At 39.7% G+C, this 24,640-nt stretch overlaps 5 protein-coding genes across 5 annotated transcripts; 4 read left to right on the forward strand and 1 right to left on the reverse strand.

Annotated features, from left to right (window-relative positions):
* Window positions 1–534: 534 nt before the first annotated feature.
* On the forward strand, window positions 535–1,515 carry LOC108112219 (antigen 5 like allergen Cul n 1). The gene is made up of 3 exons (XM_017222036.1): window positions 535–657; window positions 711–1,105; window positions 1,168–1,515. Exons 1-3 carry the CDS (start codon window positions 535–537, stop codon window positions 1,439–1,441), a joined length of 792 nt encoding a protein of 263 aa, XP_017077525.1. The 3' UTR covers window positions 1,442–1,515.
* Window positions 1,438–2,717, forward strand: LOC108112218 (antigen 5 like allergen Cul n 1). Its single transcript, XM_017222034.1, has 3 exons — window positions 1,438–1,645; window positions 1,699–2,090; window positions 2,150–2,717. Exons 1-3 carry the CDS (start codon window positions 1,517–1,519, stop codon window positions 2,445–2,447), a joined length of 819 nt encoding a protein of 272 aa, XP_017077523.1. The 5' UTR covers window positions 1,438–1,516; the 3' UTR covers window positions 2,448–2,717.
* LOC108112220 (antigen 5 like allergen Cul n 1) lies at window positions 2,712–3,793 on the forward strand. The gene is made up of 3 exons (XM_017222037.1): window positions 2,712–2,882; window positions 2,937–3,391; window positions 3,461–3,793. Exons 1-3 carry the CDS (start codon window positions 2,748–2,750, stop codon window positions 3,747–3,749), a joined length of 879 nt encoding a protein of 292 aa, XP_017077526.1. The 5' UTR covers window positions 2,712–2,747; the 3' UTR covers window positions 3,750–3,793.
* Window positions 3,794–5,227: 1,434 nt separating this feature from the next.
* On the reverse strand, window positions 5,228–7,085 carry LOC108112428 (odorant receptor 49b). Its single transcript, XM_017222271.1, has 4 exons — window positions 6,653–7,085; window positions 5,753–6,135; window positions 5,481–5,690; window positions 5,228–5,329 (listed from the first exon to the last, which is right to left on the reverse strand). Exons 1-4 carry the CDS (start codon window positions 7,083–7,085, stop codon window positions 5,228–5,230), a joined length of 1,128 nt encoding a protein of 375 aa, XP_017077760.1.
* An 856-nt stretch (window positions 7,086–7,941) lies between these two features.
* On the forward strand, window positions 7,942–9,868 carry LOC108112211 (probable cytochrome P450 9h1). Its single transcript, XM_017222028.1, has 2 exons — window positions 7,942–8,769; window positions 9,003–9,868. The coding sequence occupies exons 1-2, from the start codon at window positions 8,032–8,034 to the stop codon at window positions 9,837–9,839; spliced, it is 1,575 nt and encodes a 524-aa protein (XP_017077517.1). The 5' UTR covers window positions 7,942–8,031; the 3' UTR covers window positions 9,840–9,868.
* Window positions 9,869–24,640: the final 14,772 nt, after the last annotated feature.

Below are 24,640 nucleotides of genomic sequence, written 5' to 3' on the forward strand. Positions count from 1 at the left end.
CTTAAATGTGTTTCCTAAAGATTAACATTGGGCTTATATTGGCATTGTTGCAATCGTTGGTATTTATGTAACATTTTTGATTTTTATATGTGGGATTATGGGGTTTTTCTTTATTGAGCTGGTTTTGTCTGAAGTTGGGTTTATGGTTTGGCTTGGGCTAAAAATACTGATGTAGTTTAGCTTTGAGGAAGGTAGTTCACATAGGTATGATGGGATAGAATAGAAAACTTGATTTGCTTGTACAATCAATGGAATGGTTATCTTAAACTGAAGAGACCAGACCAGACTGAAGAGATTTGCTTACCAGACTCAATCAAAACAATTAGTTTGGGAGAAATTGGGGTCAAATTGTAAAGGATTTGCTTCATATTCATTCTTATTCTTAGTTATTTAAAACTTATAGCTTAAAAAAAGAAAATTTGTTTACAATTTTCATGCTGTTTCAAGCAGTTAAAATGGATTTTCCGCAATATAACTGGTTACGTTTTCGCATTGCAAACCATTTTGTATTTGAACTACTTAAACGGCCAGCAGATGTTGCATCTACTACCACTCTTTATAATCATATTTATAAACAAAGAGGTGTTTGCCATAGATTATTGCAACGAGTATCTGTGTCCATCAGAGATAGCCCATATAGCATGCGAAAATTATGGGGTAAGATGTGAGATTTTTCATACACGCAGAAACTAACAATTTGAGTTTTCTAGGAATTTGACGAAAGCTGTGGCAGCGAAGCTACTATCTTGAAGTTCCCCATGCATCTGCGTACCTATTTACTGGCCACCTTGAATGATTTCCGTAATACATTGGCCATGGGCAAGTATCCAGCCTTTCGACCAGCCGCCCGAATGGCCACCCTTCGTTGGCACGAGGAACTCGCCGGACTGGCCAAGTTTGCCCTGAGGCGTTGTGACAACTTGGAAGAATACTGCAGCAATACGGATGAGTTTAGATATGTATCCTTTATCTATGGCAGTACCAAGTGGTTGCACCAAGAGAAGAATCCCAAATCGATTATGGAGTACGTGTTGAAGTTTTGGATGGATGATTATAAGGGATGCAGCATGGCCCACATCAATGCAGAGAAGCCGCCCAAAGATGGGTGAGATATAGATATATGTTAGTCCAAGTAGAAGAGGATTGATAACTGATCTTTGATTGCAGGCAGTGTCGTGGTTACTTCACCCAATTGGCTCAAGATCAGGCAGGTCATGTCGGTTGTGCCATCTTAATGCGAAGAAGTCACTCCAGCAGACTCTATCAGTACGGACTTCTTTGCCATTTCTCGCGCGGAAAGATAGCCAATGAGCTGGTTTACCGGGAGAGTGCACATCCGGGAAGTCGCTGCTATGCGGGAACCCACTCCATATACCAAGGGCTCTGTTCACCCGAGGAGCATGTCAATCCCAATGCCTTGCAATTAGGCGAGCTCAATTAGATTGGTCAAGCGGCATTAGAAGTACTTAGGAGTTAAGATAGATTTACTAGTTAGTTGAAATAGTTTTGCCACGACATGCAGCTGTGGTATCTTCAAGTGTTTTTCATAACCCTAACTGCGGCTGTGGCCCCAGAGAATAAAACCCTCTGCAGACCAGATCTTTGCATAAACAATGAGGTCCACGTGGGCTGTCTAAGTCCTGCGGTAGTATCGCTTATCCTAACTAAGTTGAAGGAACTTAACTATTCCTCTTACAGCCCCTGGCCAGTGGTTGTGGCAAAAAGAATCTCATTTTAAATGTAAATGGCAACTTAAAGAACGGCATCGTTGAGAGGGTCAATGTGTTGCGTAACTTTGTGGCAAGTGGAGGGAACAACTTTTCGGTGGCGGCTCGCATGCCCACAATGATCTGGGATTATAATCTACAGAAGTTGGCCGATCTACAAATACGACAGTGCAACGAGCATGGAAAATTCTGTGCGAATACCAAGAGTTTTCACTATGTGGCCACCATCGAACTTCGCAGTGCAATGCCGCGGAATGGCAACTTGGCCTTATTGATCTTGGATAAAATGCTGCCGGAGTTATTCCTCGATTTCATGGGCTGTAAGATGGATGAGAGTCACAACATTTTGCCTAAGAAAGATGGGTAAGGTTATATAATTTAAAGAGATTTAAATCAATAAACTAACTCAAACTATATTTCAGCACCTGCGTGGGCCACTATATACCTCTGATCCAGGACTATGGAGCACGGATGGGCTGCTCTATTCGCTTGAGGGGTAGAACGGCCACTCTTACTAACGTGATCCTTCTCTGTCACTTTTCCAGGGCCAAGGTGAATAACCTACAGCCGTATGAGATAGGTGAAAATCCTGGCGAGAAATGCGTTACTGGTTCCAGCCAGATATACAAGTACCTGTGCAATGCCGAGGAGGTGGTGGATGCCAACAGTATGCACGTGGCAACACATATGCCGCTCAGTTCCAAAGGTTTAGGTCAATGAAGAAATACAGTCGAAGAAAAATCAGATAATATAAATATATCAACTTTGATGAGTTAGCAAAATCAAAGAAATAAGCATTTTACATTATTTTTCTATTTCACATCAAAAACTATCAAACTTTTCTCGCTGTGTAGAAAAGTGTGACTAAAGGTGGTCCTAACTAATTAGATAATTGAATGGTGGTCAGTAAATGGTTGCAGTTGATAGCTCCGCTTGACCGCTAATCGATTTGGTGGCTACGAACTCTATAAGAGGCAGCCTCGGGTGGCCGGAGCTGGCTAAACTGGCTGCCTCGTCAAGATGTTGGACACCATGTGGCCGCCGCTGTTGCTGCTGATGATGACGCTACTAGGTCAGCAGCTCCAGGCCTTCGACTACTGCGATCCAACCTTGTGTCCCGGACCCGAAAGGCACATAGCCTGCAACAATTTTGGGGTGAGATGGAACTAATCAGAAGAGAACCTCCCCCCTGATGAGTGATCCTTCTAGGAGCTGGGTGACACCTGCAGTCCGGATGCCCATGTAGTGCGTATCACGACAGCACGTCGCACTATGATCCTCAACGAGCTGAACGAGTACCGAGATCGGATTGCCAGGGGTGATCTTATGGGTTTCAGCCCAGCCACCCGAATGGCCACATTGCAGTGGGATCCGGAACTGGCCAGTTTTGCCGAGCTGAATGTGAAGCGCTGTGCCCTGGTCAACGATCATTGCCGGAACAGTGAGCAGTTTAGGAATGTGGCACAGGTGGTGGCCGAAGGCGGTTGGCAGGGGGATCCCTCGCCTTCAAGCAATGCCAATGGTGGCGGCAATCCGGAAACTCCAATACCCGTGGAATATCACACTGAGGATGAGGTGATCAAGGCCACGTTGGAGCAGATGTTCGCCGAGTACAAGGAGTGCAGCATGCGGGATATTATAGCCTTCAGTCCGCCTAGTAACAGGTAAGTGGAGATCCTAATCTTGTTCCTGAGTACCTCTCACCTGACCAGAATCCTTCGCTTGCGCGTCAGCAAGTGCATTGCCTATTTCACACAGCTCGTCCGGGATAGTACCACCCATGTGGGTTGCGGCATCCTTCGGCAGACCAAGAACACCACCAACGAGGCGGGTCAGTCGCTGTCCAGTGTGCATCAGTATATGACCTGCAACTTTGTCCGGGCGGACGATGTCAATGCCCCGGTCTATCAGAGCGGGGATCGTCCGGCCACCGAATGCCGCAGTGGACGCAATCCGGTGTATATTAACCTATGCTCCGTCAACGAGATCTACGACTCCTCCAACCTGCCGGGACTATTCTGAACTGGCAATTCGTGCAGTTCCACAGACATTTACTAATTTTAATAAAAAGGAAAGGATGCAATTTATGGGGTTGTTCTGAGTGGGGTGGAAGGATCCTTTTTATATAATTATGAAAATTTACTAAAATTTTCTTGGCAATCTTTGGCTGAAGGTTTGGGGTATTACAAATACATAGATTATAGTATAGATACCAATATTTAGTTTTTCTCTATTGAAAAGAATCTAATTTTGTCGCAAAACTTTCACAAAAATAGTCTTCAAACGTAATTAAAACATATAATTAACTTTATTTCGTTGATTTACTAAAGAAGTTCCTTAGGAAAAAAATTCTACAAAATATATTTTTAATTTATAATATTCTTTAATTGCATTTTTAAATGAAACTATAAAAACCAACTAATTCTATAAGCTAAAATAAAATTATTTTATTTAAATTTGAAAGTTTATAGTAAGGTTAATAGGTATAATCTTTTTTCATTTTATCTTTTTACCTTCATTTTTGTTTAATTTAATTTTATTAAAATTATCACGCTAAAAAATACAATTAAATTGGATAAAAAGAAAGTGATTAGTCAGGTCAATTTAATTATGAACTAGAATAACAAAAAATCCCATTCACCAAGCCACGTAAAATGTTAGAAACCAAGCTGACTACCCCCCTAAATAGCTCCCGTGGTATACCCTCGATTTTTCCCAAGTAGCCCCCACTCAATGGCGTATTATGGGCATTATTCTATTAGTACTTCCGTTTCCTTTCTACTTTCGCCTCTTTCTAGTCAAATTATTTGTTTTACAACAAAGGAATCAAAGTTGAGCCGGTTGAATTGCACTTTAATTCCATCACCATTATTATAATGAACCTGATTCGCCCGACGCCACTCACTGTGGCAACGTGGCACGCAAATTGAAATGTGTTTCCTCTCCTGCCGCCCTCTCTTTCAGCTCTCTTTTTTTCCACCTGCCCGCCGGGCTTGCATCCTGCATCCTGCATCCTGGTTCCTGCAGAATCGCTATTTTCGCACCTAGGCGACTGCCAGTCAAAGTCAGCGGACGCGAAAAAAAAAGTTCGTTGACAACTTCAGCAAACAAATTTTTTTATCGCATACTTGCCACACTTTTTCGCTCTATTTTTTTTGTTTCTGAATTTGATTTTAGTCTTTTTTTGTTCTCTGTTCGAATTTTTTTCTTATTTCCTCTTGTAGGGGAAGTTAAAAAATGGCAAACGCAGCGTGAAATACGCAAAAACCGCAAATGGCGCGCAGCAAAAATAAAATAAAACTAAAATAAAATAAAATGTGAAAATTTCTAGTTAAATAGGAAAAACTATTTTCTTTTGATATAATGATTTATTCAATTGTGAAATGTGCTCGATTGTGTTCGGAGTTAACAGCTAAAGAGAGAGAGAGAGCCGTGCGAGTTTTTGCATATGCCGTGTTTAAGCTATTTAATAAAATATTTCAATTTTGGTTCTTGTTCGCTCATCCGTACACTCGCTTGAGGACCGTAAAAAACGTGTATGTGGTGTTCAGTAGGTTCTGGAAAAGCTCCAGGGTAATGGGGCGTATATTACCAAGGAGTATCTGGAAAATGCAATTAATATTTAAATTAAAAATGGCAGTAAAAAGGGTAAAAGAAGGCATTAAAAAATATAGAAAATATATAAAATAATTAGGATTAATACTTATAATTATTGCAAAAAGGTATTATGATAGTTTTCCAAAGAAGACTCACCGAAGCTGGTCGCTGAGCCCTCATCATCATGAAGAGAATGTTTTTCCTCATGGGGATATCAAAAGTAAACCATTCAGTTTCATAGGCTGCCGAGGCCACGGCCAGATTTTGTTCCCTTAGCTCATTTGCATACCAATAGAGAGCCAGAATTTGGGCCAGAATCATGTTGATGTACATGCAAACAATTATCAGCTGGCTAGTGCCGCTGACCTATGGAATATGGCCAATATATATGGCAGAGTTTCCCCTCTACTATCAAGATATATACTCACAATAATCAGCATAAAGAGCAGGGCACAGAGTAGGGCTGAAAAGGCCATCAATTCAAAGAGGAACATCATTGTGGTCAGCTCATTGATATGATCCATGTACTCGATAATGCTCTGCTGGTATCGAATGCAGGCAATAATCTCCTCCTGCAATTGCCGGGCATCGCGGTCTCCATACGGATGAATTATGGCCACCTGACGTAGACGATGCTGTAGTGCCTTGCAACGTACAATCCCGAACATAATCAGGCCCACAATCAGGCTTGTATATGGTATGTACATGCAGCATCCCATTGGGGTGATTAGCATCTGAAAGACGTACCACATTTCGTAGTAGGGACTCTCGTACTCATTCAGTCCTGGTATTCGGCTGCCAAAAGGAAGGACTACGAGGTGTGTTCAAAAAGTAAGGTGACTCTTCAAATTTCGCGAATTTCAAATTTTTCGATTATCGATTTTTTTGTTTTGTTATATTGGTACACTCTTCCCTAACATCTGTACCAAGTTTCAATGGAACATCCTCTTTTGTTTGGTTGTGAGAGGCGTAAAGTTACAAGTTATTTTGCGAGCTCGGCGATTTTTTGCTATCGAAAAATATGGATCAAAGGATTTGGATTTTTTGGCCAAAAACAACACCACAATAATGCCTCAGCCACCATATTCACCGGATTTGGCCCCATGTGACTTTTTCTTGTTCCCAAAACTGAAGATAATCGAAAAATTTGAAAAATTTGAAATTTGAAAAGTCACCTTACTTTTTGAACACAACTCGTATAACTTCTAAAAGGTTTCGATAATCGAAAAATTTGAAATTCGCGAAATTTGAAGAGTCACCTTACTTTTTGAACACACCTCGTATATATAGGAGGGAGTGGGAATATTTGAAACTAAAGCCCGACTCACCTCTTTCACTTGAGGATAGCGGATACAGTCCGAAACCCATGGAGGTGAGCATTCCAAAGAACAGATTCCCTCTGGCCATTAATCTCCCCACTCGATTCACCTCAGCCAAAATCTTCGATATATACGAATCATTCAGATTCAAGAGATCATAATAGGCCTCGGTTAGATTCTGGATCAAAGCCACATATCTATCATGATCAGCCAGCAAAAGGTAAGCCCTTAGCACTGTATTAATCCACAGGACGAGCATGTAGGAGTTCCTTATAATCCCGATTAATCCTTCATTGGTGCTCATCATGTAGACCATCTGGGTGAAGATGTGGAAAGAGGCCAGTCCGATGCACACATAACGCCTTATGTTCTTGTCATACAAAAGGGCCCAGAAGCGCAGTATCTTGATGTTCATGTAGATCAACTGGATGTCTTCGAACATGGCTAATAAGTTGGCTAGGGTTTCTTTTTAAGTTTTGAGACGTCATGCTTATTTCTAAGCCTTTTATAGAAGTTTTGTGGGGGAGTCATGGGTTGTTGTACTCTTGGAAGGGCATTTTGGTTTAAGAATATTTTAAATTAAAAAAAAAACATAGTTTAACCTGCTTAAGCAAATGTGTTTCTTAGCTTACTTTCTGCAATCTAAAATAAGTTTTATTGTTGTTCAAAATTTGTTAAATTACCTAAAAAATAAGCAAAAATCTTAAACAAATTTATAAGATTTTAAACTAAAACGGAAATGAATCCCGAAACCTCTTCGTTACTTTTATGTATAAATTTTTACATCAACTTACAAGTTTGTAATAATCTTTCAGGGTATTAAAAAGCAGACCTTTCCTATTATCCTTCCTAGTCAAGGACACGTCTTGCATAGACTCCCAGCTGGTCTCATTTAGCTGCAATTTCTGCCTAATTTGCCAATGATTTTGCAATATTTCTGCCATTGAATCGTAACATTTATTTGCTGCATTTCCTGGCCCACACACATTGATTTTCCTTTTGATTTTTTGAATTATGAGAGGATGAGGGAGGAAGCCAGCTAGTTACCCCAGCTCATGGCACTTCAATTTAGTTTTCATTAAATAAATTTTGGTAGCTCATTCTGATGGGCAATTTGTCTAATGTGTTTTTCCGATAATTTCAATGCACTTTGGCTTGGCTACATTAATAAAATCCAGAGTAATTAGCATATAAAAACTAAATTGTGTTTACAAATAGATAATGCTTATCGATTTGAGATAGTAGTGATCGCTTGGTAAACATATATATTTTATAGCTTTTCCTAGAAAGCTTTTGATAGCTTTTTTTGCCAGGGGCAGCTCTGCTCTCTCTCTCTGTGAAATCAGTTCTTTTCCGGCTCTCGACTTTTGCGGTTCAATTAGGCGTTGATGTATGACATCATGGATCAGTGGATGATAGTGCTAGCTTTGTTTATAGTACTTATACTTTTGCTCTACAAATGGTCGGTGGCTAAGTATGATGTATTCAGTGAAAGGGGCGTGGCACATGAAAAGCCCTGGCCTTTGATTGGTAATATACCCATCAAGGCTATGTTGGGTCGTATTCCCGTACTAAAACATATGATTGAACTGAATTTAAAGTACTCGGGATCCCCAGTCTATGGCATTTATGCCCTGAGAGATCCCATGTTCTTCGTCCGCGACCCTGAGCTCATCAAGCTAATAGGTATCAAGGAATTCGATCATTTTGTCAATCATAATAGCATGCACAACAATATGCAAGAGTCGATACTCTCGAAGAGTTTGATTTCCCTGCGAGATGGCCGTTGGCGTGAGATGCGGAATATTCTGACACCCGCATTTACGGGCAGCAAAATGCGTATAATGTACGAGCTGATCCAGTCCTGCAGCACGGAGGGTGTCATCCACATCGGAGAGCTTTTGCAGCAGCAGCTGTCGGAGGAGAACACCATTGACCTGGAAATGAAGGATTACTTTACGAGATTTGCCAACGATGTGATTGCCACGGTGGCCTTCGGTCTCAGCATCAACTCGTTCAGGCGCAAAGATAACGAGTTCTTTCGGATCGGGCAGTCCCTGTCCAAGATTAGCGCCTGGTCGGTGGTCAAGGCCATGCTCTACGCCCTCTTTCCACGACTAATGAAGGTACCTATTGTCTAGATGTCACTGAAGAAATTCTATTGTTGTTTTGATGACGTCGGTTAAGTATTGGCATTTTGGCTTCTTGTTTTGCTTTTTTGGGTTTTTCTTACAATGCTGGGCTAGCGTTAAATGGCTTAAAGGGAAGACAAAAATATACTTTAACTAAGGCTTAATTTTCTCTTTAACTTAAACTTGACATAGATTTTTCTCTAAACATTTTCTCCTGCTATCTCTAGCTCCTTCGCATCCAGGTGATGGACATGAAAAACATTGACTACTTCAGCAGTTTGGTCAATGTAACCATGAGGTATCGCCAAGAGCACAAGGTTATAAGACCAGATATGATCCATCTACTGATGGAGGCCAAGCAGCAGAGGCTCAACGATCTGAAGGATCAGTCCAAGGATGCTCATTACTATTCAGAATTCACCAATGATGATTTGTTGGCCCAGTGCCTGCTGTTCTTCTTTGCCGGCTTTGAGATCATCTCCTCATCCCTGTGTTTCCTTACCCATGAGCTCTGCCTGAACCCCGAAGTGCAGGACAATTTATATAAGGAGATTCTATCCGTGCACCAAGAACTAAATGGAAAACCTTTGACCTATGATAAGCTAACCAAGATGAAGTACTTGGACATGGTGGTACTAGAGGGCCTGCGGAAGTGGCCACCAGCTATCTCTACAGATCGGGAATGCAGCAAGGATATAGATTTATACGATGAAAATGGCCAAAAGTTGTTTTCAGCCCGAAAAGGTGATGTCCTGCAGATACCCATCTTCTCCCTACACCATGATCCCGACAACTATGAAGATCCTGAGACCTTTAATCCAGAACGTTTTGCTGACGATCATAAGGACGAGTCCCGTGTCTTTCTGCCCTTCGGAGTGGGACCGCGCAATTGCATTGGCAATCGACTGGCCTTGATGGAAATCAAGTCAATAGTTTACCAACTAGTTTTAAACTTCAAACTAAAGCCAGCTGAGAAGACAAGCCGCAATTTGCTAGATGATATCAGGGGACATGGCCTTAAGCCCAAGAATGGCTTTTGGCTGAAGTTTGAGTCACGTCAATAAAGTCATTGCTGCATCTTAGCCTTAACAAATTGATTGCGGTTTTTCAATTAAAACTCGTATGCAGGCCACAAAAAATTCCATTAATCAACCGAATGGGTGGGAATGGTTTTATTTAATTAATTTGCACTTGCAAAATGTCTTGAGTTAATCGAGGAGAAATCAAGTGGGTTGGGAAATATATATATATAGTGAAGAAGTGCTGGTGACAGGCATTGGCTGGAAAATCTCGCTCACTGGCTTGTCCGGTCCAGTTGATGCTGGTAAAGCAGGAAAATAAAAAGGCGAGGAAAACTGTTTGGGAGCAGCTGAGAAGGCGAAAAGTTTTTGACATTCTCGTTATTTATGTGCTTTGAGGGTATTTAGGCAAAAGTTTTTCGGTCCGCCTAAGCAGTTAATACGATATTGATTTATTCGCAAGTCAACAGCTGTGAGATAATAAATATTATGCAGCTCAAATACATATTTGGAATCTTACGCGACTTGTTGTCCAGGGCGCAAACTTTCTGTTTTGATTCCCAGATTTTGATTTATAAAGCTGGCCAGCGATTAAGCTTTGATCCGTCCAGACTTTTTGTCCAAGTTTTATAAGCTTAAACTTGGGGTTTGGTGGAAAATAGCCGTGGGCGGGCTTTGGAAAGTAGAGCTGTGAGACTTTCCCTCTCAAAGTGGAAAACAACATAAAAGTTTGCGAGGCGCGCGCGAAACTTGAACTTTTTCTTTCCGTTTTGCATTTTTCTTTTTCCTCTCCGCATTTGATAATTATTTTTCTTGCCGCTGACATTTGAGAATTTGTCAGGATTAGAAAGGAACAAATTAAATTGAAAAAGTAAAATATAGATAAAATTATTAAGAATTTTTATACGAAAAAAGCTTCTCATAAAAGAAGGGAAACCACATGACAGACTAAATCAGTGTTTAATCTTTAAACTTTTTAAAAGCGAAAAATATGAAAATTTTCCTGAATATTTTAAGTCTTTGGTAAGTAAATAATCAAAAATCAATATTATATTTTTGTTTTTTCGTTTATTTATTTATTATTTTGGCAAAAAAAGCAAAACAAAACCGACTAAGCTCATGCATATGCTAAAAACCCTTCCACATGGATGGCAACCATAAAAATTACTTGGCCTGTTTTCCAAATACTCTTAGGAATACTTCACTTTTTTTTTTGTCTCGTTTTTCGCCTAAAATGACAAGTTTTTGCCTCCTCGAATGTCCAGTAAATTGTGGAAAATCTTGCAATTTGTTGGCTTACATGGCCAAGGCAACATGGGAACGGCCAAAAGGAGGCTTGACCATAAGCCGCTCCATTTGCATAATTATTCATTGCGCAGCATTATGAGCATAAATAAAACGATGCTCGACTGCACAAACACACTCTTACTCACACACACATACAGTTACAAACATAGAACATAAAGAAACATGTGAGGATAATGCCTTGTAGGGCATTATAAACTCTTGTAAGCGCCTGTGAGTATGCAACGCTTTTTGTTTCTTATTTATCGCTGAGCATTTTTTATGACCCTGCCGCAAGTTGCTCTGACTATTTATGGCCCACATTTACACACTGATGCACTTGCAATCCGCCTGGAAATTCACTCCCACGGAATACCAATTGAAATAATAATAATGGAATGTAAAAACCAATCGCTGGAATTGTATTAAAATCGAATAAAGTCTGAGGGAATTTACAGACTTCTCGTGAAATGCGGGAGGAAAACCACAAAAAGCTGAAGCGAACTTCAAATTAAACTAAAACTTCGACAAAGCTCAGAACTATTCTCATAAAACTGACATGTCGGAATCTTTTAGATTGTCTGTGGGTGTGTTGGTGTGTGGGTGTGCTGGGGACAACCTTAACACCGAAATACTCAATTAAATAAAGTTCAGCTCGAAATTGCATTACATTTATGAACGTGAGTGCCTGTCGTCCTCCTGGCTGAAATGTTATTGCATTTCTCACCAAAGCCGCATGTTGCACAAAGTTCCTCCACAAAAATGTGCGTATGTGGAGAGCTAGTTGGAAGTGTCACCTAAAGCCCCTTCAAGAGCGCTAGTCAGTAAGTTTATGAGAGTTTATATTGCTGATTCCCAAGTTCCCAAAATCCTTTCATTAAAAAACCTAAGTAGATCTTAGTCCTTAATCCGTTTAAAAACGTATTTAAATCGTTTATGAGGGTGATTAATACTTTTTACCAAACGGTTCGTTGATAATTTCATGTGACATCGAATTCCATGAACGGAAATTTAATTAACATCGAACCGGCCTAATTGAAATAATTGCATTTAAAGCTTAAAGCCACTTTGAGCTCAGGTAGGCGGGGTAGAGCATGTAGAGCGGTAACTATTGACAACCTGCAGACAAAGCAATTAATTTAATTCACAAAATTTGACCTCTGAATATTCTATGTAAATATAAATATATAGTATTATATCCGTATATATATATATTTGATATATTTACAGTAACGTTTCGCAGTTAATATGCAGCCAATTGTTGGCAGTTTGCGGTTTTGCACAAATGCCGAGCTCTCGTTGGATTATTCTGCCGTGCTGTGTGTGGCCTTTGCCACTACTTAGCCAAATTGCCCACCGAGAGTCCTGTTCATGGCAGGCCGCATTAAAATTTCATGCATATAATTTATGTCCTTTTTGGTTGAATACATGTATGGATGGCTGTGTGAATCCCCGGCTGGCTAGATGATCCCTCCATACTCGGTTGATTTAAATTTGATGCCTGACTTTATTAGGCGGAATTATAATCTGAATAGTACAAATTGATGGGTTATTACTTATACGCCACGGAGAGTTGGGTAGAGTATGAAAGCTGAAAAAATCATACAATCTTGTTTGGGATTAGTGGAAGCTGTCTCTCTTTCTAAGGGCCATTTTGTCGTTTTATTATTTGGCTTATTTTCCAAAAGACCGGCTATAAATACATATACATATACATACTTACGCACACATCCCGGACACATCCGGCGCGCTTCCGTATTCCGGCCTTTTATGACAGCCCAAAGTGCCTACTTATAAAATCAAAATCATAAAAAATAATGTTAATTTCAATATTGTCTCATTAAATGTGTATAAAACTCCAGCCGGTGAGCATGTGTGTGATGAAAGAAATTTCGTGATGGCGCCGGATGGAAGGGAAGGGCAAGGGAAATTTGTTCATTTAACCTGCCTCAACGTGACGGCCCAGGGTACAGTGGTGCAAGGTGTGGTGAGAAAGGTGAGGGAAATTAACTTAAGGACTAAATATTTCTTAGTACTTTAACGTTGCTTAATTGATTTTCCACCCACACCTTTTGGTGTTTTAAGATCCATTTATCTAGTTCCCTGTTTTCCAGGCCTTGCCTCACTGTGCTGGATTTTTCTTTTCGCGGAGTGTGGGTGCGTGAAATTTAAATAAAACGTGCGATTGTCGAGCAGCTGTTGCCGTTTCCCTCCGTGGCGGGATCCTTTCGTCGAAGGGACTTTTTTTTTTTTGGGCGGGAAAAGGACGAAGGACGACGATGAATCGACGGGACTGACAGTTTTGGGAGTCACGCAGGGAGTTACGCATATATGCGAGAATCCTGCTACGGATGCTGACACACACACACACACACGCATACGCACAGCATTGGGGAAATGTGACAGGATGTCATTTTGCAACGCATCCGAAACATAAACACACGCTTTTCTTTTGTACTCACGCCTTACACATACATATGTGAAAATTATGCTGCTAAAAGGCGGCAAATGTTTGCATTAGTCTCGCTCTCCCGCCAAACTCATCTTGCCTCATTCGGGGGTAAGTTTTTGGAAAAACAAGCGAAACTAGAAAATTTGCATAAGCGTTGCCGCTCGTTGGCTTTCCTGCTGGTGCCCCATTATCATGGGTTTTCCATGGGTTTTCTATGGCTTTTCCATGTATGCATTTGGTTTGTAGTGGTAGTAGTTATTTATAATACACGTAATATTCATAATATGACACAGAATGAGTGTCATATTCGGAAAATTGCAAATTGTGTTTAACGTTTTGGGAAACTTGTTGATTTCCAGATGGTGGCTCTTTGAATTTAAGGTTTTTTCTCTGTAAAAATGTAACTTTGTGGTGAATAATTTATTTATTATTATTCGTTTTTAACAATGAAAGAAAATGTGAAATAAATAATAAATAAACATTATTGCCTACCAATTGCTAGCCATTATGTAATCTACTTGGTAATCAGTTAAAGTCTATAATAGTTTATTGGCTTATTTGGGACTGTTTGGAAGCCTCTTTTAAACTGTTTTTGGCCCGCAGCTAACCAAAGTAGGGGAAAGAGGAAAACACGTAAATTTATAATTAATTTGCAGTTTTATTGGATTTGCCCTCCCTGAGGCATAGCAAGCCAGAAACCAGAGAAAAAAGGAAAAACACAAAACACAAATAATAAACAACTAAAAGAATCAATTTTATATTATTACATATTTTGGCTTTTTAGCATTCGACCACAGAGTCAAATATGCACACAATTAATTTAAATTGCTTTGGTTTTGGCCTTGTTTGATTGCATTTGGCAGCAGATATAAACCAGAATTAGCAAGCTAATTTAATTTTGAAGAAGGCCAAAGGGTTGTCTATTTTATATTGAAATTTTTTATGTATGTAAAAAACATAATTTTATCTGTATTAATAAACTCTTTCCTCTTATATACACAAATATTTGCATTTTTAATTAACTAATAAAATTTTGTGTAATTTAAATTACGCTTAATTTGTGACAACACTTCCGCTGATAATAATTTCAATATTTATAATAATAATACCTAGGTGTTGGTGCTAATAAAACATATACAGAACGAAGGATGATTGTTGGTTTAAATCAAACAGTAATGAGGGTGATAAAAAGGCAACTTCTTTGCACTTTCGCCTTCGTTTTGGAATTTCAATTAACCTAATTTAATTTGATACATATGCTGGCTGGCAGTCAATTGTCTCTCTAATTGTGTACAATCGTTGTAGACACGTGCTTGTGAAGTAATTTAATCAGTTTATTACAAATATTACAAATTCAGCTCTGACAGAGTGACAACTACAGCTGTCACTAGCTAAAAAGTACAGTAGGTACTCCAAATACTTATCTCTTTTCATGTAAAACTTAGATTTGCCTTACCCATCACTCAGCTAACATTTTGCTGATTAACTCTGGTAGTCTGACCCTTCCCCCGGGGGCTTTACTGTACCTCTGCTTGGCAAAACTGTGAATGTTTAGTTGGCATAATTAAAACAGAAATAGCAGGCAAATCAAGCCAGACGACGTCTCTGCAAATATACCCACTAAGCTGAAATTGCACAAATAATGATAGAGTTGGCAAACTTTTGCCTTACCTGGGGGTTTGCTTCTATACACAGCCCAACCCCCCCTATATATGCACGACCCTGGAAAAGCCAACAGGGGAGTAGAAACTGTTATTTAAAGGCCCGAAGCTTATTTGCCTCATGTTGCCAGGGCTTCTGTCATTTGGCCTATTGATTTTTGCAGGTGGATAACCTTAAATTTTGCCAACACAACTTTTCGGGGGGGCCCAAAACGAGTCTAGGAAACACTTCAGGCCATGCCGTGGCCCATGTCAAAGTTTGTCTTTTTGAGGGCAAATAAATTTAATAAGCGCATTCAAGTTATGCCAAAGTTTACGGCCCAAGTTGGCCAATTTGATTATGACAGTAAGTGATTTCTTCTTTGTGTGTGTTTGCTGAGTTTTCTCTTATATTTTTTTCTTACTTCTGCCTCATAATTAACTCTCCTAGGTGTTGCATCCTGCCACCCAAAATATAGGTTTAAGAAATAGGTTACTCGGGCCCTTCTTGCAGGCTGGCTTTTAGCCATATTTCATTAGCCTTATCGCGCTTGTAGTGCTCCGGCCAGCCAGACTAATTTATGGGGCATTTATGGCCACATTGCAGACCTATTAACAATGTGCAGTCAAATTTAATTTTAGCAGCGATCCTTCCCTTGCCTATCCCTAAAAAAAAAGAAAAACAAAAAACATTCGAATTTATGTGACAGCATTTGAAATTTATTTGCTGCAACGATTACGTACAACTGGCGATGGCGATGGTGATGGAGATTGGTGTCTGCAGCTTTCTCTGTATAAAGTTCCATTGACCCATTTTGGCCCAGTATCTGGCCAGGCCGAAAGCCAAGCTGAAAGGGTAGTAACCCTTTAGCATGCAAAGTTTTTTTTCGCCAGCCATCCAACGAACAATGTGAATGGGCGAATGTTTTCAGGACGAGGAGTAGGACCAATGCACTGGCGATTAGTGCACCATTTGGCTGCCGTTTACTGGGAGAGGGTTTATGCGGAGTGGAAAGTAGGGAATTAGCTGAGGATTGAGATAACTAAATGGTAAGTGGTATTTCTTTATGATATTTGTAATGAATTGATAGAGTTTTCTTGATAGAGATGACAGTGCGTATGAGTAATGTGACAATAACATCAGTCATACGCACTGTTATCCTTTTCCAATGGAATGTGGGGATTTCACTGAGGGATGAGATAACTAAAGGGTAAGTGGTATTTCTTTATGATATTTGTAATAAATTGGAAGATTTTTCTTGATAGAGATAACAGTGCGTATGAGTGATGTGACAATAACATCAGTCATACGCACTGCTATACCTTTCCAAAGGAAACTCACCAAGAAAATCATTTTCATAAATCTCAATAAAATGTATTTTTAATTTCTCATTTCTAAATCAAAACAGCAAATAGATTTTGCACAGCCATCTTTATTTTAGTATCTGTTTATTAATTTCCATCAACTTTTCCCCACATAAACGTAATTTTATGAGCTATTGTCAGCGCTACACATACACTCTCATCCAAAAGAGAGAGGGAAGAGAAAGAGAGCGGACTGCCATGTGGCTGCTGTTATTTACTGTTATTTGTTTAGCTGGGTTCCTGTTTATTTTTGGGCTTATTTGTTGCCATTGTTGGCCATCATTGTTATGGCCAGGGACTACTACTGGAACACTACTGGTCACTGGCTGGCTGGTTGGTTGACCAGTTTGTGCCGTCGCAAAATGAAATATTCAAGTGCGCATTAAGTCCGCATGCCCCAGTTGCAGTTGCAACTGTAGTTGCTGTTGCAGTTGCTGTTGCAGCATCAGGGGTCTTGGTAATTGCAAAATTACCACAAGAGTCTGCATGCGGCCGGCTCGCAATTGAAATGGCAATGATTTTTGCCCTCTGGCCTAGTAGTCCTCCTCCCAGCCTCCTAGCCATATGTTGATTTCAATTGATTCTAGTTGCTTTGTGGGTCTAGCTGTCTGTCTGGTTTGCTGGTTTCGGTTCTGGTTGCACCATGAAATCTCTCTCTTGGAAGTGGCACAAAGGCATATTATAAATGCCACACTCATTTGAGCCAGTCTCCAGTCTTCGATTGGCTTAAATGGCAGCCATTAAAAGTTTTGCCCATTGTTGTCTGTTAACCCTGCTTTTCCCTGTTTTGGCCCTTACAGTTTTAATCTTTTTGCCCCCTGGCCCTGCCACATTTTCAAGTTTTTCAATATCTTTTGGCAGTTGCAAGTTGTTTGCTTACTAAAAAGGTGAATTATAACTTCAGAAAGTATAAGAAGTTAAAGTACATTCTTGATTTTATATTAATAGTTAAAGGATAATACTAAAACGAATTCTTTAACACAAGACAAGACCCAACCATACGCTCTACCTTTTTCTCCAACATTTAACACACTTTTTATGGTACAATAAAACAGCAAACTAACTGTGGCATTTTTAACAATAAATAAATAGAGCTTTATATATATTTCTGTGTGTTTTTTTTGTGCCGGCCAGCTCTCGAAAGTTTTTGCCCATAGCCCCATAAACGAGAGTTATGCGCAATTACTCGGAAGCAAAGTTAACTTTTTCCACTTTCGTGGGGTTTTGCGGTTGCAAAATGTTCTCTTATAATCTGCACAGTTATAGTTACTATCAAAAAGAGAGCAAGGCAAGCCTTTGGTCAATCAGAAAACAATATAACAGCGACATGACTACATTGTTTACAGGTTGAAAAAAAGAAGATATAAAAATGAAAGCGAAGCGGTTTCAAATTAAACATTCATTAGTACAAATAAACACAATTAAGTTGAAGGAGCTTACAAAGGCTTTTGGCCTGCTAAATGTTTTCCTATGCAAATTGAAATAGTTGGTGAAAATGTACTAAGTGGAAACATGTAATGGATGTGGGTGGTTGGCAAATGGTTGCAATGTATATTTGGGTTGCAAGTTGCCAAAAGGCGGGGGATGGCGGCAACTAACTCTGGCATTAGATGGAATGCAAAAGGGAATACTTTAGTTTCTGGCATTTGTTGATGTTTATTAATTGTTTTCACAATTTAAACAGGCGAAATTATTTAGTGGGGAGAAAGTTGCTCATGGCTGATGCTCAGTGCCCAGTGAACAGTAGAGAAATCTTCTAACCGCCATTGCTTCCCTTCTCTACTTCTTTTTTTTTCTTGGGAGGGGGTGTGCTTTTCCTTTTGACGTTTCTGCTCCGACAACCACATTATATGAACTTGGGTCCTGGTCCTGGCCTGCTTATCGAATCGAATATTTTGTTTAATTGAAGTATTCGACATTCGTCACAGTTCAGTGAACAAATCTAACGACGTTGGTTTTGCCAACCCGAACAATGCCAAAAAGGATAGTTTGACGGGCTCTTCTGGCCATCAGTAATTGGAAATCTCTGAGCGGTTCTATGGAACTATAAAATTTATAAATATTTAATGGCATTGCCAGCATCGGAAAATGCTTAAATAATAATGTCTGTTGTACATTCGTACTCGTTTGCCACTTTCCGCTAAGTAGTTTACTTTGCTTTTGGCCATAATTGAAATGCCAATGCCGTGAAGTGTGAAGTGCTTGCACTGCGCAGCATTCACCAAACTCCCTTTTCCGGCATTTTCTTAGGGTATATTTGTGACTGTGACTAGCTTGGGGAAAATGTGTTTTCAATTTACAGAGACTTTCTCTCTCTCTCTCTCTTTCCAGGAAATCAATCAAATGAATGACATATTGGAATATTCGGAATATTCATAAATATTTAATATGGGTACTGTGCATTTTAAAGGAAGGCAAAACTTCTGACATGGAAGCGTAAGAAGAGCAAAGGTTGGGCAAAACTTTTGTCAGAAAGTGAAAATATTAAATCATATATACTCATGATTATAAATATTTTATATTTAAAGTTTGTTAGAAGCAGAAAAGTGGAAGTGAATGATATTTACTAATATAGGGTGGCCCAAGGAAGATTTGATATTTCCCAATTTTCTTCGAGCGTAAACTTAAGCATATCGTAAACATCAAACCTTCTACTAAATATCTGACACATTGACAATGACATTCGAAATGCCAAAGTCAAAATTATCGATAGTTCAAAAAGCAAACGCTACATGGGCCACCCTTTATAATTGCCTTTTTAGGCAATTTTCTTTAAGGATTGTTTTTAAAGTTGTTAAAAATTGATGGAAAATTGGGGAAAAATTTAAAGGGCTTTGTAGTTTGTATTTTATATAGATACTATGACTATATTTAGTTAGCTCGAAAATTCTGTGCCCTATGAGATTATCGAGTCCGAGCTTATTCCTTCAAAAACTTCGTTTTACATTTTTAAAAAATACAAGAAAGAGTTCTAATTTTCATTTACTTACCGATCAGCCCTCAAAGGCAGTTTTAAGGCCACAGACATACCCCTTATAAACCCTAATTAATGGACATTCAAAAGTCCGGTCGAAGCACTGTATCTCCCAGTTGCGTTGCTATGTATTTATACTAAGAACTCAACTGCATTATAAATTGCATTCATTGTCGCTGCTTCTGCTTCCTTGCTCGTCGCTTGGTTTGTCTACTTTCCACCACCTCTTCCCCTTCAGTTTTCCTCCATTTTCCGCCACAATTTTCCCCTTGTATATATACTTCTTTTTCTTTTTTGTATCGCATTGCAGTTGCATCAAGTAGAAAAACCAATTTGCAGCTATCAAAACGAAGCTGTGAATGGAGCGGGCTAAAGTGGCACCGATTGATCGATTTGTTGTGTGCTGATGTTTGCGGAGCATTTGAAGTCTGCCGGGGGTATGGCCATATAATTGCGGACCGTAAATAGGATGCAATAATAGCAAAAGGCGGAGTGGCAGAGATTACGGGAGATCCACTTGACCCGGATTACACCACCACTTCCGTATCACCATAATCATCATCATTGCTGCTGCTGCTCCTGCTGCTGCTTTCTTGGCCCCGGAACTTATGACCACATAAAGCTCAAAGACAAATGCCCAGATTGAAGTCTCGATAGCACTTGATTAACGTGTGAGGTTGTCTGTGTGTGTGTGTGTGTGTGCGGTTGGATTACAGCCCTATATGAAAGCTATGTAAATGAGGAGCACCACCACCCACGCACTGGGAAAAGGTGCTAATGAAGGCGCCGAAGAAACCGCCGACGCCATCGCACAATCACGAAAGCAAATAAGCAAACAAGCCGCCAGGTGAGTCAGCCTTTTCAGCCTTTTCCCAATGTTTCAGGTGCTTCCGATGTTCAGGTGCTTCCAAAGGGGCTGAGAGTTGTGTTTGCCGTTTAGCTTATCGCTGCTTAGCTTAATTAAAGCGCTTGACGTTTCGCCAATTGCCGCCAGTTGGCTTTGATTTTTCGACCAGTTTGCGGGTAGGAGGTGAGAGCCAAATGATTCACATATGTATATGCAGAGGGAAAAATAATAAAAATATATAGAAATATTAAGTATATATATAATATATATATTTATATTGCATTTTATAGAAATTTTATGAATGCTTTTTTATGTAAAAAATGACAAGTGCAGAGTAAATAATCACTAAAAATACCCTTTAAAATGTTAAAAATAAATATTAAATTCTTTAATCACCATGGGGAAAATCATTTCGATATATGATAAAGCTATATATTATCTCTCAGTGATGGATAGTGTCAGCGACTAGGTGTTTTGCAGGGTTAATTAGTTTCACTAACAGATAGACTCGAATCTCTCTGCATTTATTTACCCCACATTCATAGCATACTTTGCAGCGCGGCTGTCTATTTTTGAAATGGAATTCCCATTCAGATAGTCGAGCATTCGAGCATTTCAGTATTGTTGATCTGAATGATGGAGACGATGGTGGCAGACAGACGTCCGTTTGGCCTTTTTTTTGGGTAGGTTGGGGCTTGGCTTTTGTAATGCGGCCAGACAAATACGGTGGAGCATAGCGAGAGAGTATCATTAATAAAAATAATGCCACAAGAAGAATAGGGCTCATACAAAGCGGCAGCTTTGCCACTGGCTGTGGCATAACGTCTCTAATTGAATTTCTTATGGTCCATTAACTGTCAGGACCGAAATCCTCCGGCCAAAAACGACCTCAGCCTTCTCACCATAAGCAGTAGCCCAGAAGACGAAGGAGCCACAAGGTGATGCCACCGACGGTGGCAAACTGAATGAGTAAGCAAAGAAAACCGTAAACGTGACAGTTTTTAACAATATTTAAGATGTCAGCATGATATATCGTTTAATTTATGTATTGCGGGTGCCTGTGCGTGGGCGTTTATATAAGTGGGTGGATATATATTTTATATATATATACGTTTTCCCATCGCCTGATGGGTCTTCGTCAATGGCGTAGCAAGTGGAAAATTTAATAAAAACATTTTGCAAAGCATTTCGAAGCCCGCGACAGACAGGACCTTAAACATGAAAATGTAATTAGAATGGAGCCGGGGCAGCAGATGCTAAAGCTAGAGTAGGAACAGGAACGGGATAAGGATCAGGATCAGGAAACAGGAACAGGTCCTTGTATTCCATAATAATAAATAACATTAATCAGCAGATAAAACAAATAGAAGGGGACATGCGGACCTCGTTTAGCTTCCGATTTGCATAGTTTCTGCAATATTTTCCACATTTTCTCAGCCGGCGGAAAATGCAACGAAAGGAGTGGCTGAAATCTCGATTGTAAAAAAGGAAACAAAAAGAGAAGAGAGAGAGAGCTCAGGACTTTGGCCAGGACTTCCTTTTCCTGTTTATGCTGACTGAATTATTTATGCAAATATTCACCTTAAAGGCACTTTAATGCCATGCCCCTCGTCCACCAGCCTGCTGTAGCTGCTGCCTCTTCATCCAATATTTGTGAATGAGTTCCAGCAAGTTTTACGCTCCAATGGCTACGAATGGCCTGGGAAATGTTGAAGGCATTTTCATTTAAACTGCAGCTGGCCTAATCCTCACCTAGGCAACCATGTTTCGAGGTTTGCCAAAGCGCATTTCCATTTTCCTCCATGCCCATACACCTCCATTACCATTTCCATTTTCCATTTTCCATTGATTTTATTTTTCGTTTTCTCATTTTTTTCCTTTTTTTTTTTTACTCTCTATTCCTGGCTGGTCGGCAATAATGAACCATTATGGCCAATTACGGTGGCCATCTGGTTAGCTTTTAGCGTTTTCCATTTACCTGTTTGCCAGTCAGTTTTCCAGCTTGCCGGTTACACGGCGTATGCGTAATGAGAACTGAACTTGGTGTATCAGACACCGCAAATTTGTTGCCATCTTGCTGCGCATCGGATTGCATAATTAGAGTCTCGCTGCAGGCTAATTTCGATTCCCATTCCTTTGGCCAGAGCTTATTGCAAATCCCGTCCACCAGTTGCTCCTCCAGCCATGACCAATTCCAGGCACGTACCTCAACTCCTCGGCGAGGCTCCGCTGTTTGTTTCACAATGTCAATGCCAGAGCCGTTGGGAGTGTCAGTGCTGTCAAGTTGGTATTAAGTGGTTTTAGCTATGATTTAGTTTCGGTTTAAGTATCGAAGGTGAAGTTTATCTTCAGTTAAGGTAAAGGGTACTAAATTTGCAGGTTAAGATTTCATCTTGCTCTTAGCTGGCACCGCCTTTAAGCTGGAGCTATCAAATATACAGATTTCCCTTCTTTAACCTTACAAAATGCTCCCTTTTTAGTCACACTTCCTAGCTAGATGATCATAGCTAACCAATGGACAGTTGACCCGAAGGAATGGCGCCCTGGGGCACAGTTAATAATAATTGCTGGGCTGGCATTGAACATGAACCTTCATCAGGAGTTGGGATTACTTGGGCTGGCCGTTTGCTAAAAATTGTCACGTCGTGGCAAGTCTAGTGAAATAAATATATAAAGGTGTCAACTCGGTCACTGGCCCGTCCAATAAAGTTGAGTTTTAAAATTAAGCCCCCGCCGGGGCGAGATGAGTTGTTTACCAAAACTCAATACCTAATGAAGGTCGCTGAACGGGTGGGGCCCTCTGACTTATTCCTTTAATAAATTATTGGTTTTTTTTTCTGCGTTTCTCTTGGCTGTACTATAGATGAAAGGGCATAGGGTAAAAGGTTAAATGTGTTGATTGTGCAGAATTGTTTGAGTGAATTTTGGCCGAACAAATGCAATTTCCTCATGGCAATCAGCCGTGACTTTGGCGCAAGGCATACGCACTTAATTATTTTCAATTAGCTACTCACACAAAAGGCATCTCAGCCTGCGAGTTTTCCCTCCATTTTTTGCCTATTTCTAACTAATTTCATGTTTTATGATAGGGGGAGATATTTTGGCTTGTTTGTGTGGTAAAAGTCTAGGTTCTTTCATATGAAAATTCCCAGAAATCAGTGTAATTAAATGTATTTTTATATATGTATTAAATATTAAACAAAGAAGCTTGGCACATTGTGGTTTTTGTGAAGAAAAAGAGAGATGTTCTGTGCAGAAAAAGATTAAGAATTTTACACATTTTTACATTTTATTAATATAATTTTAATTACAATTTCTTTCGGTTTGATATCAAATACTAATTTCAAAAAGAAAACTATTTAGCTTAGCATTTTCATAAACAACTTTCTTTTTCGCCCTTTTTGTCTGCTTTGCCTTTTACCCATATCTAATGATTCATGAAGAGATATAAATTTAAATATTTAACTCATTTTTGTTTTCATTTAAAATGTATATATGTATTTGTTAGCAAAGAAGAAAGCCCTTTTTCGTAGAGGCTTACATGTGTAATGTGTACATATATGAATGCCAAAATGACTGTGTCTGCCGCTGCCTCTACTCGATTCTCCAAGGACTCCCCAGGACTCTTCGTTCTGGCTTATTTTTATGTGCAAACAAATAACTCTGTGGCTACAGACACTTCCTCGCAGCCCGCACACCCCCACCTAGGGACTCTCACCGCTTTCCAACGCTGGCTTTCTTCTCGGTTACAAGTGCAATAAACTTGCCACTGACTTTGATTGACAGCTTTGGGGTTTCCACTCACCAAAGGCACCGAAGGCAGCAACAAAAATTGGCATTTTCATTCAATTTAAATGCATTAAATAAATACCTGTTTCAGCAATGCCAGCCACTTCTCTACATACATCAAGAATTTGAATTAAATTTCGAACACACAAAAGCGAAAGGCGGAATTCTATATGGAATACACAAAGACTGGTGATTCAGAGACTTTTAAATTCAATTTAATGATTGTTTTATGTTCGCAGAGTGTGAAAATATAATAGAAAGTTATTATTATATTAACTATTAGTGCTGATATCTGGATAAGGTAAGTCGATATACTTCATAACCTTTCAATAAACCTCCTTCCTATCCTTAAATTAAATTCACCAATTTAAGTTATTCCAACTTGGAGATTAGTACTTGTCCTCTGACAAAGCCAGTTCCTGGCCAAAACAACTCCCTTGATGCAGTTCTGATTTTGTTTATAGCCCACGCTGAATCTTAATCGTGTTGCAAGCA

This window comes from Drosophila eugracilis, unplaced genomic scaffold, assembly GCF_018153835.1.
Source record: "Drosophila eugracilis isolate 14026-0451.02 unplaced genomic scaffold, ASM1815383v1 contig_90, whole genome shotgun sequence".
Classification (NCBI taxonomy): domain Eukaryota; kingdom Metazoa; phylum Arthropoda; class Insecta; order Diptera; family Drosophilidae; genus Drosophila; species Drosophila eugracilis.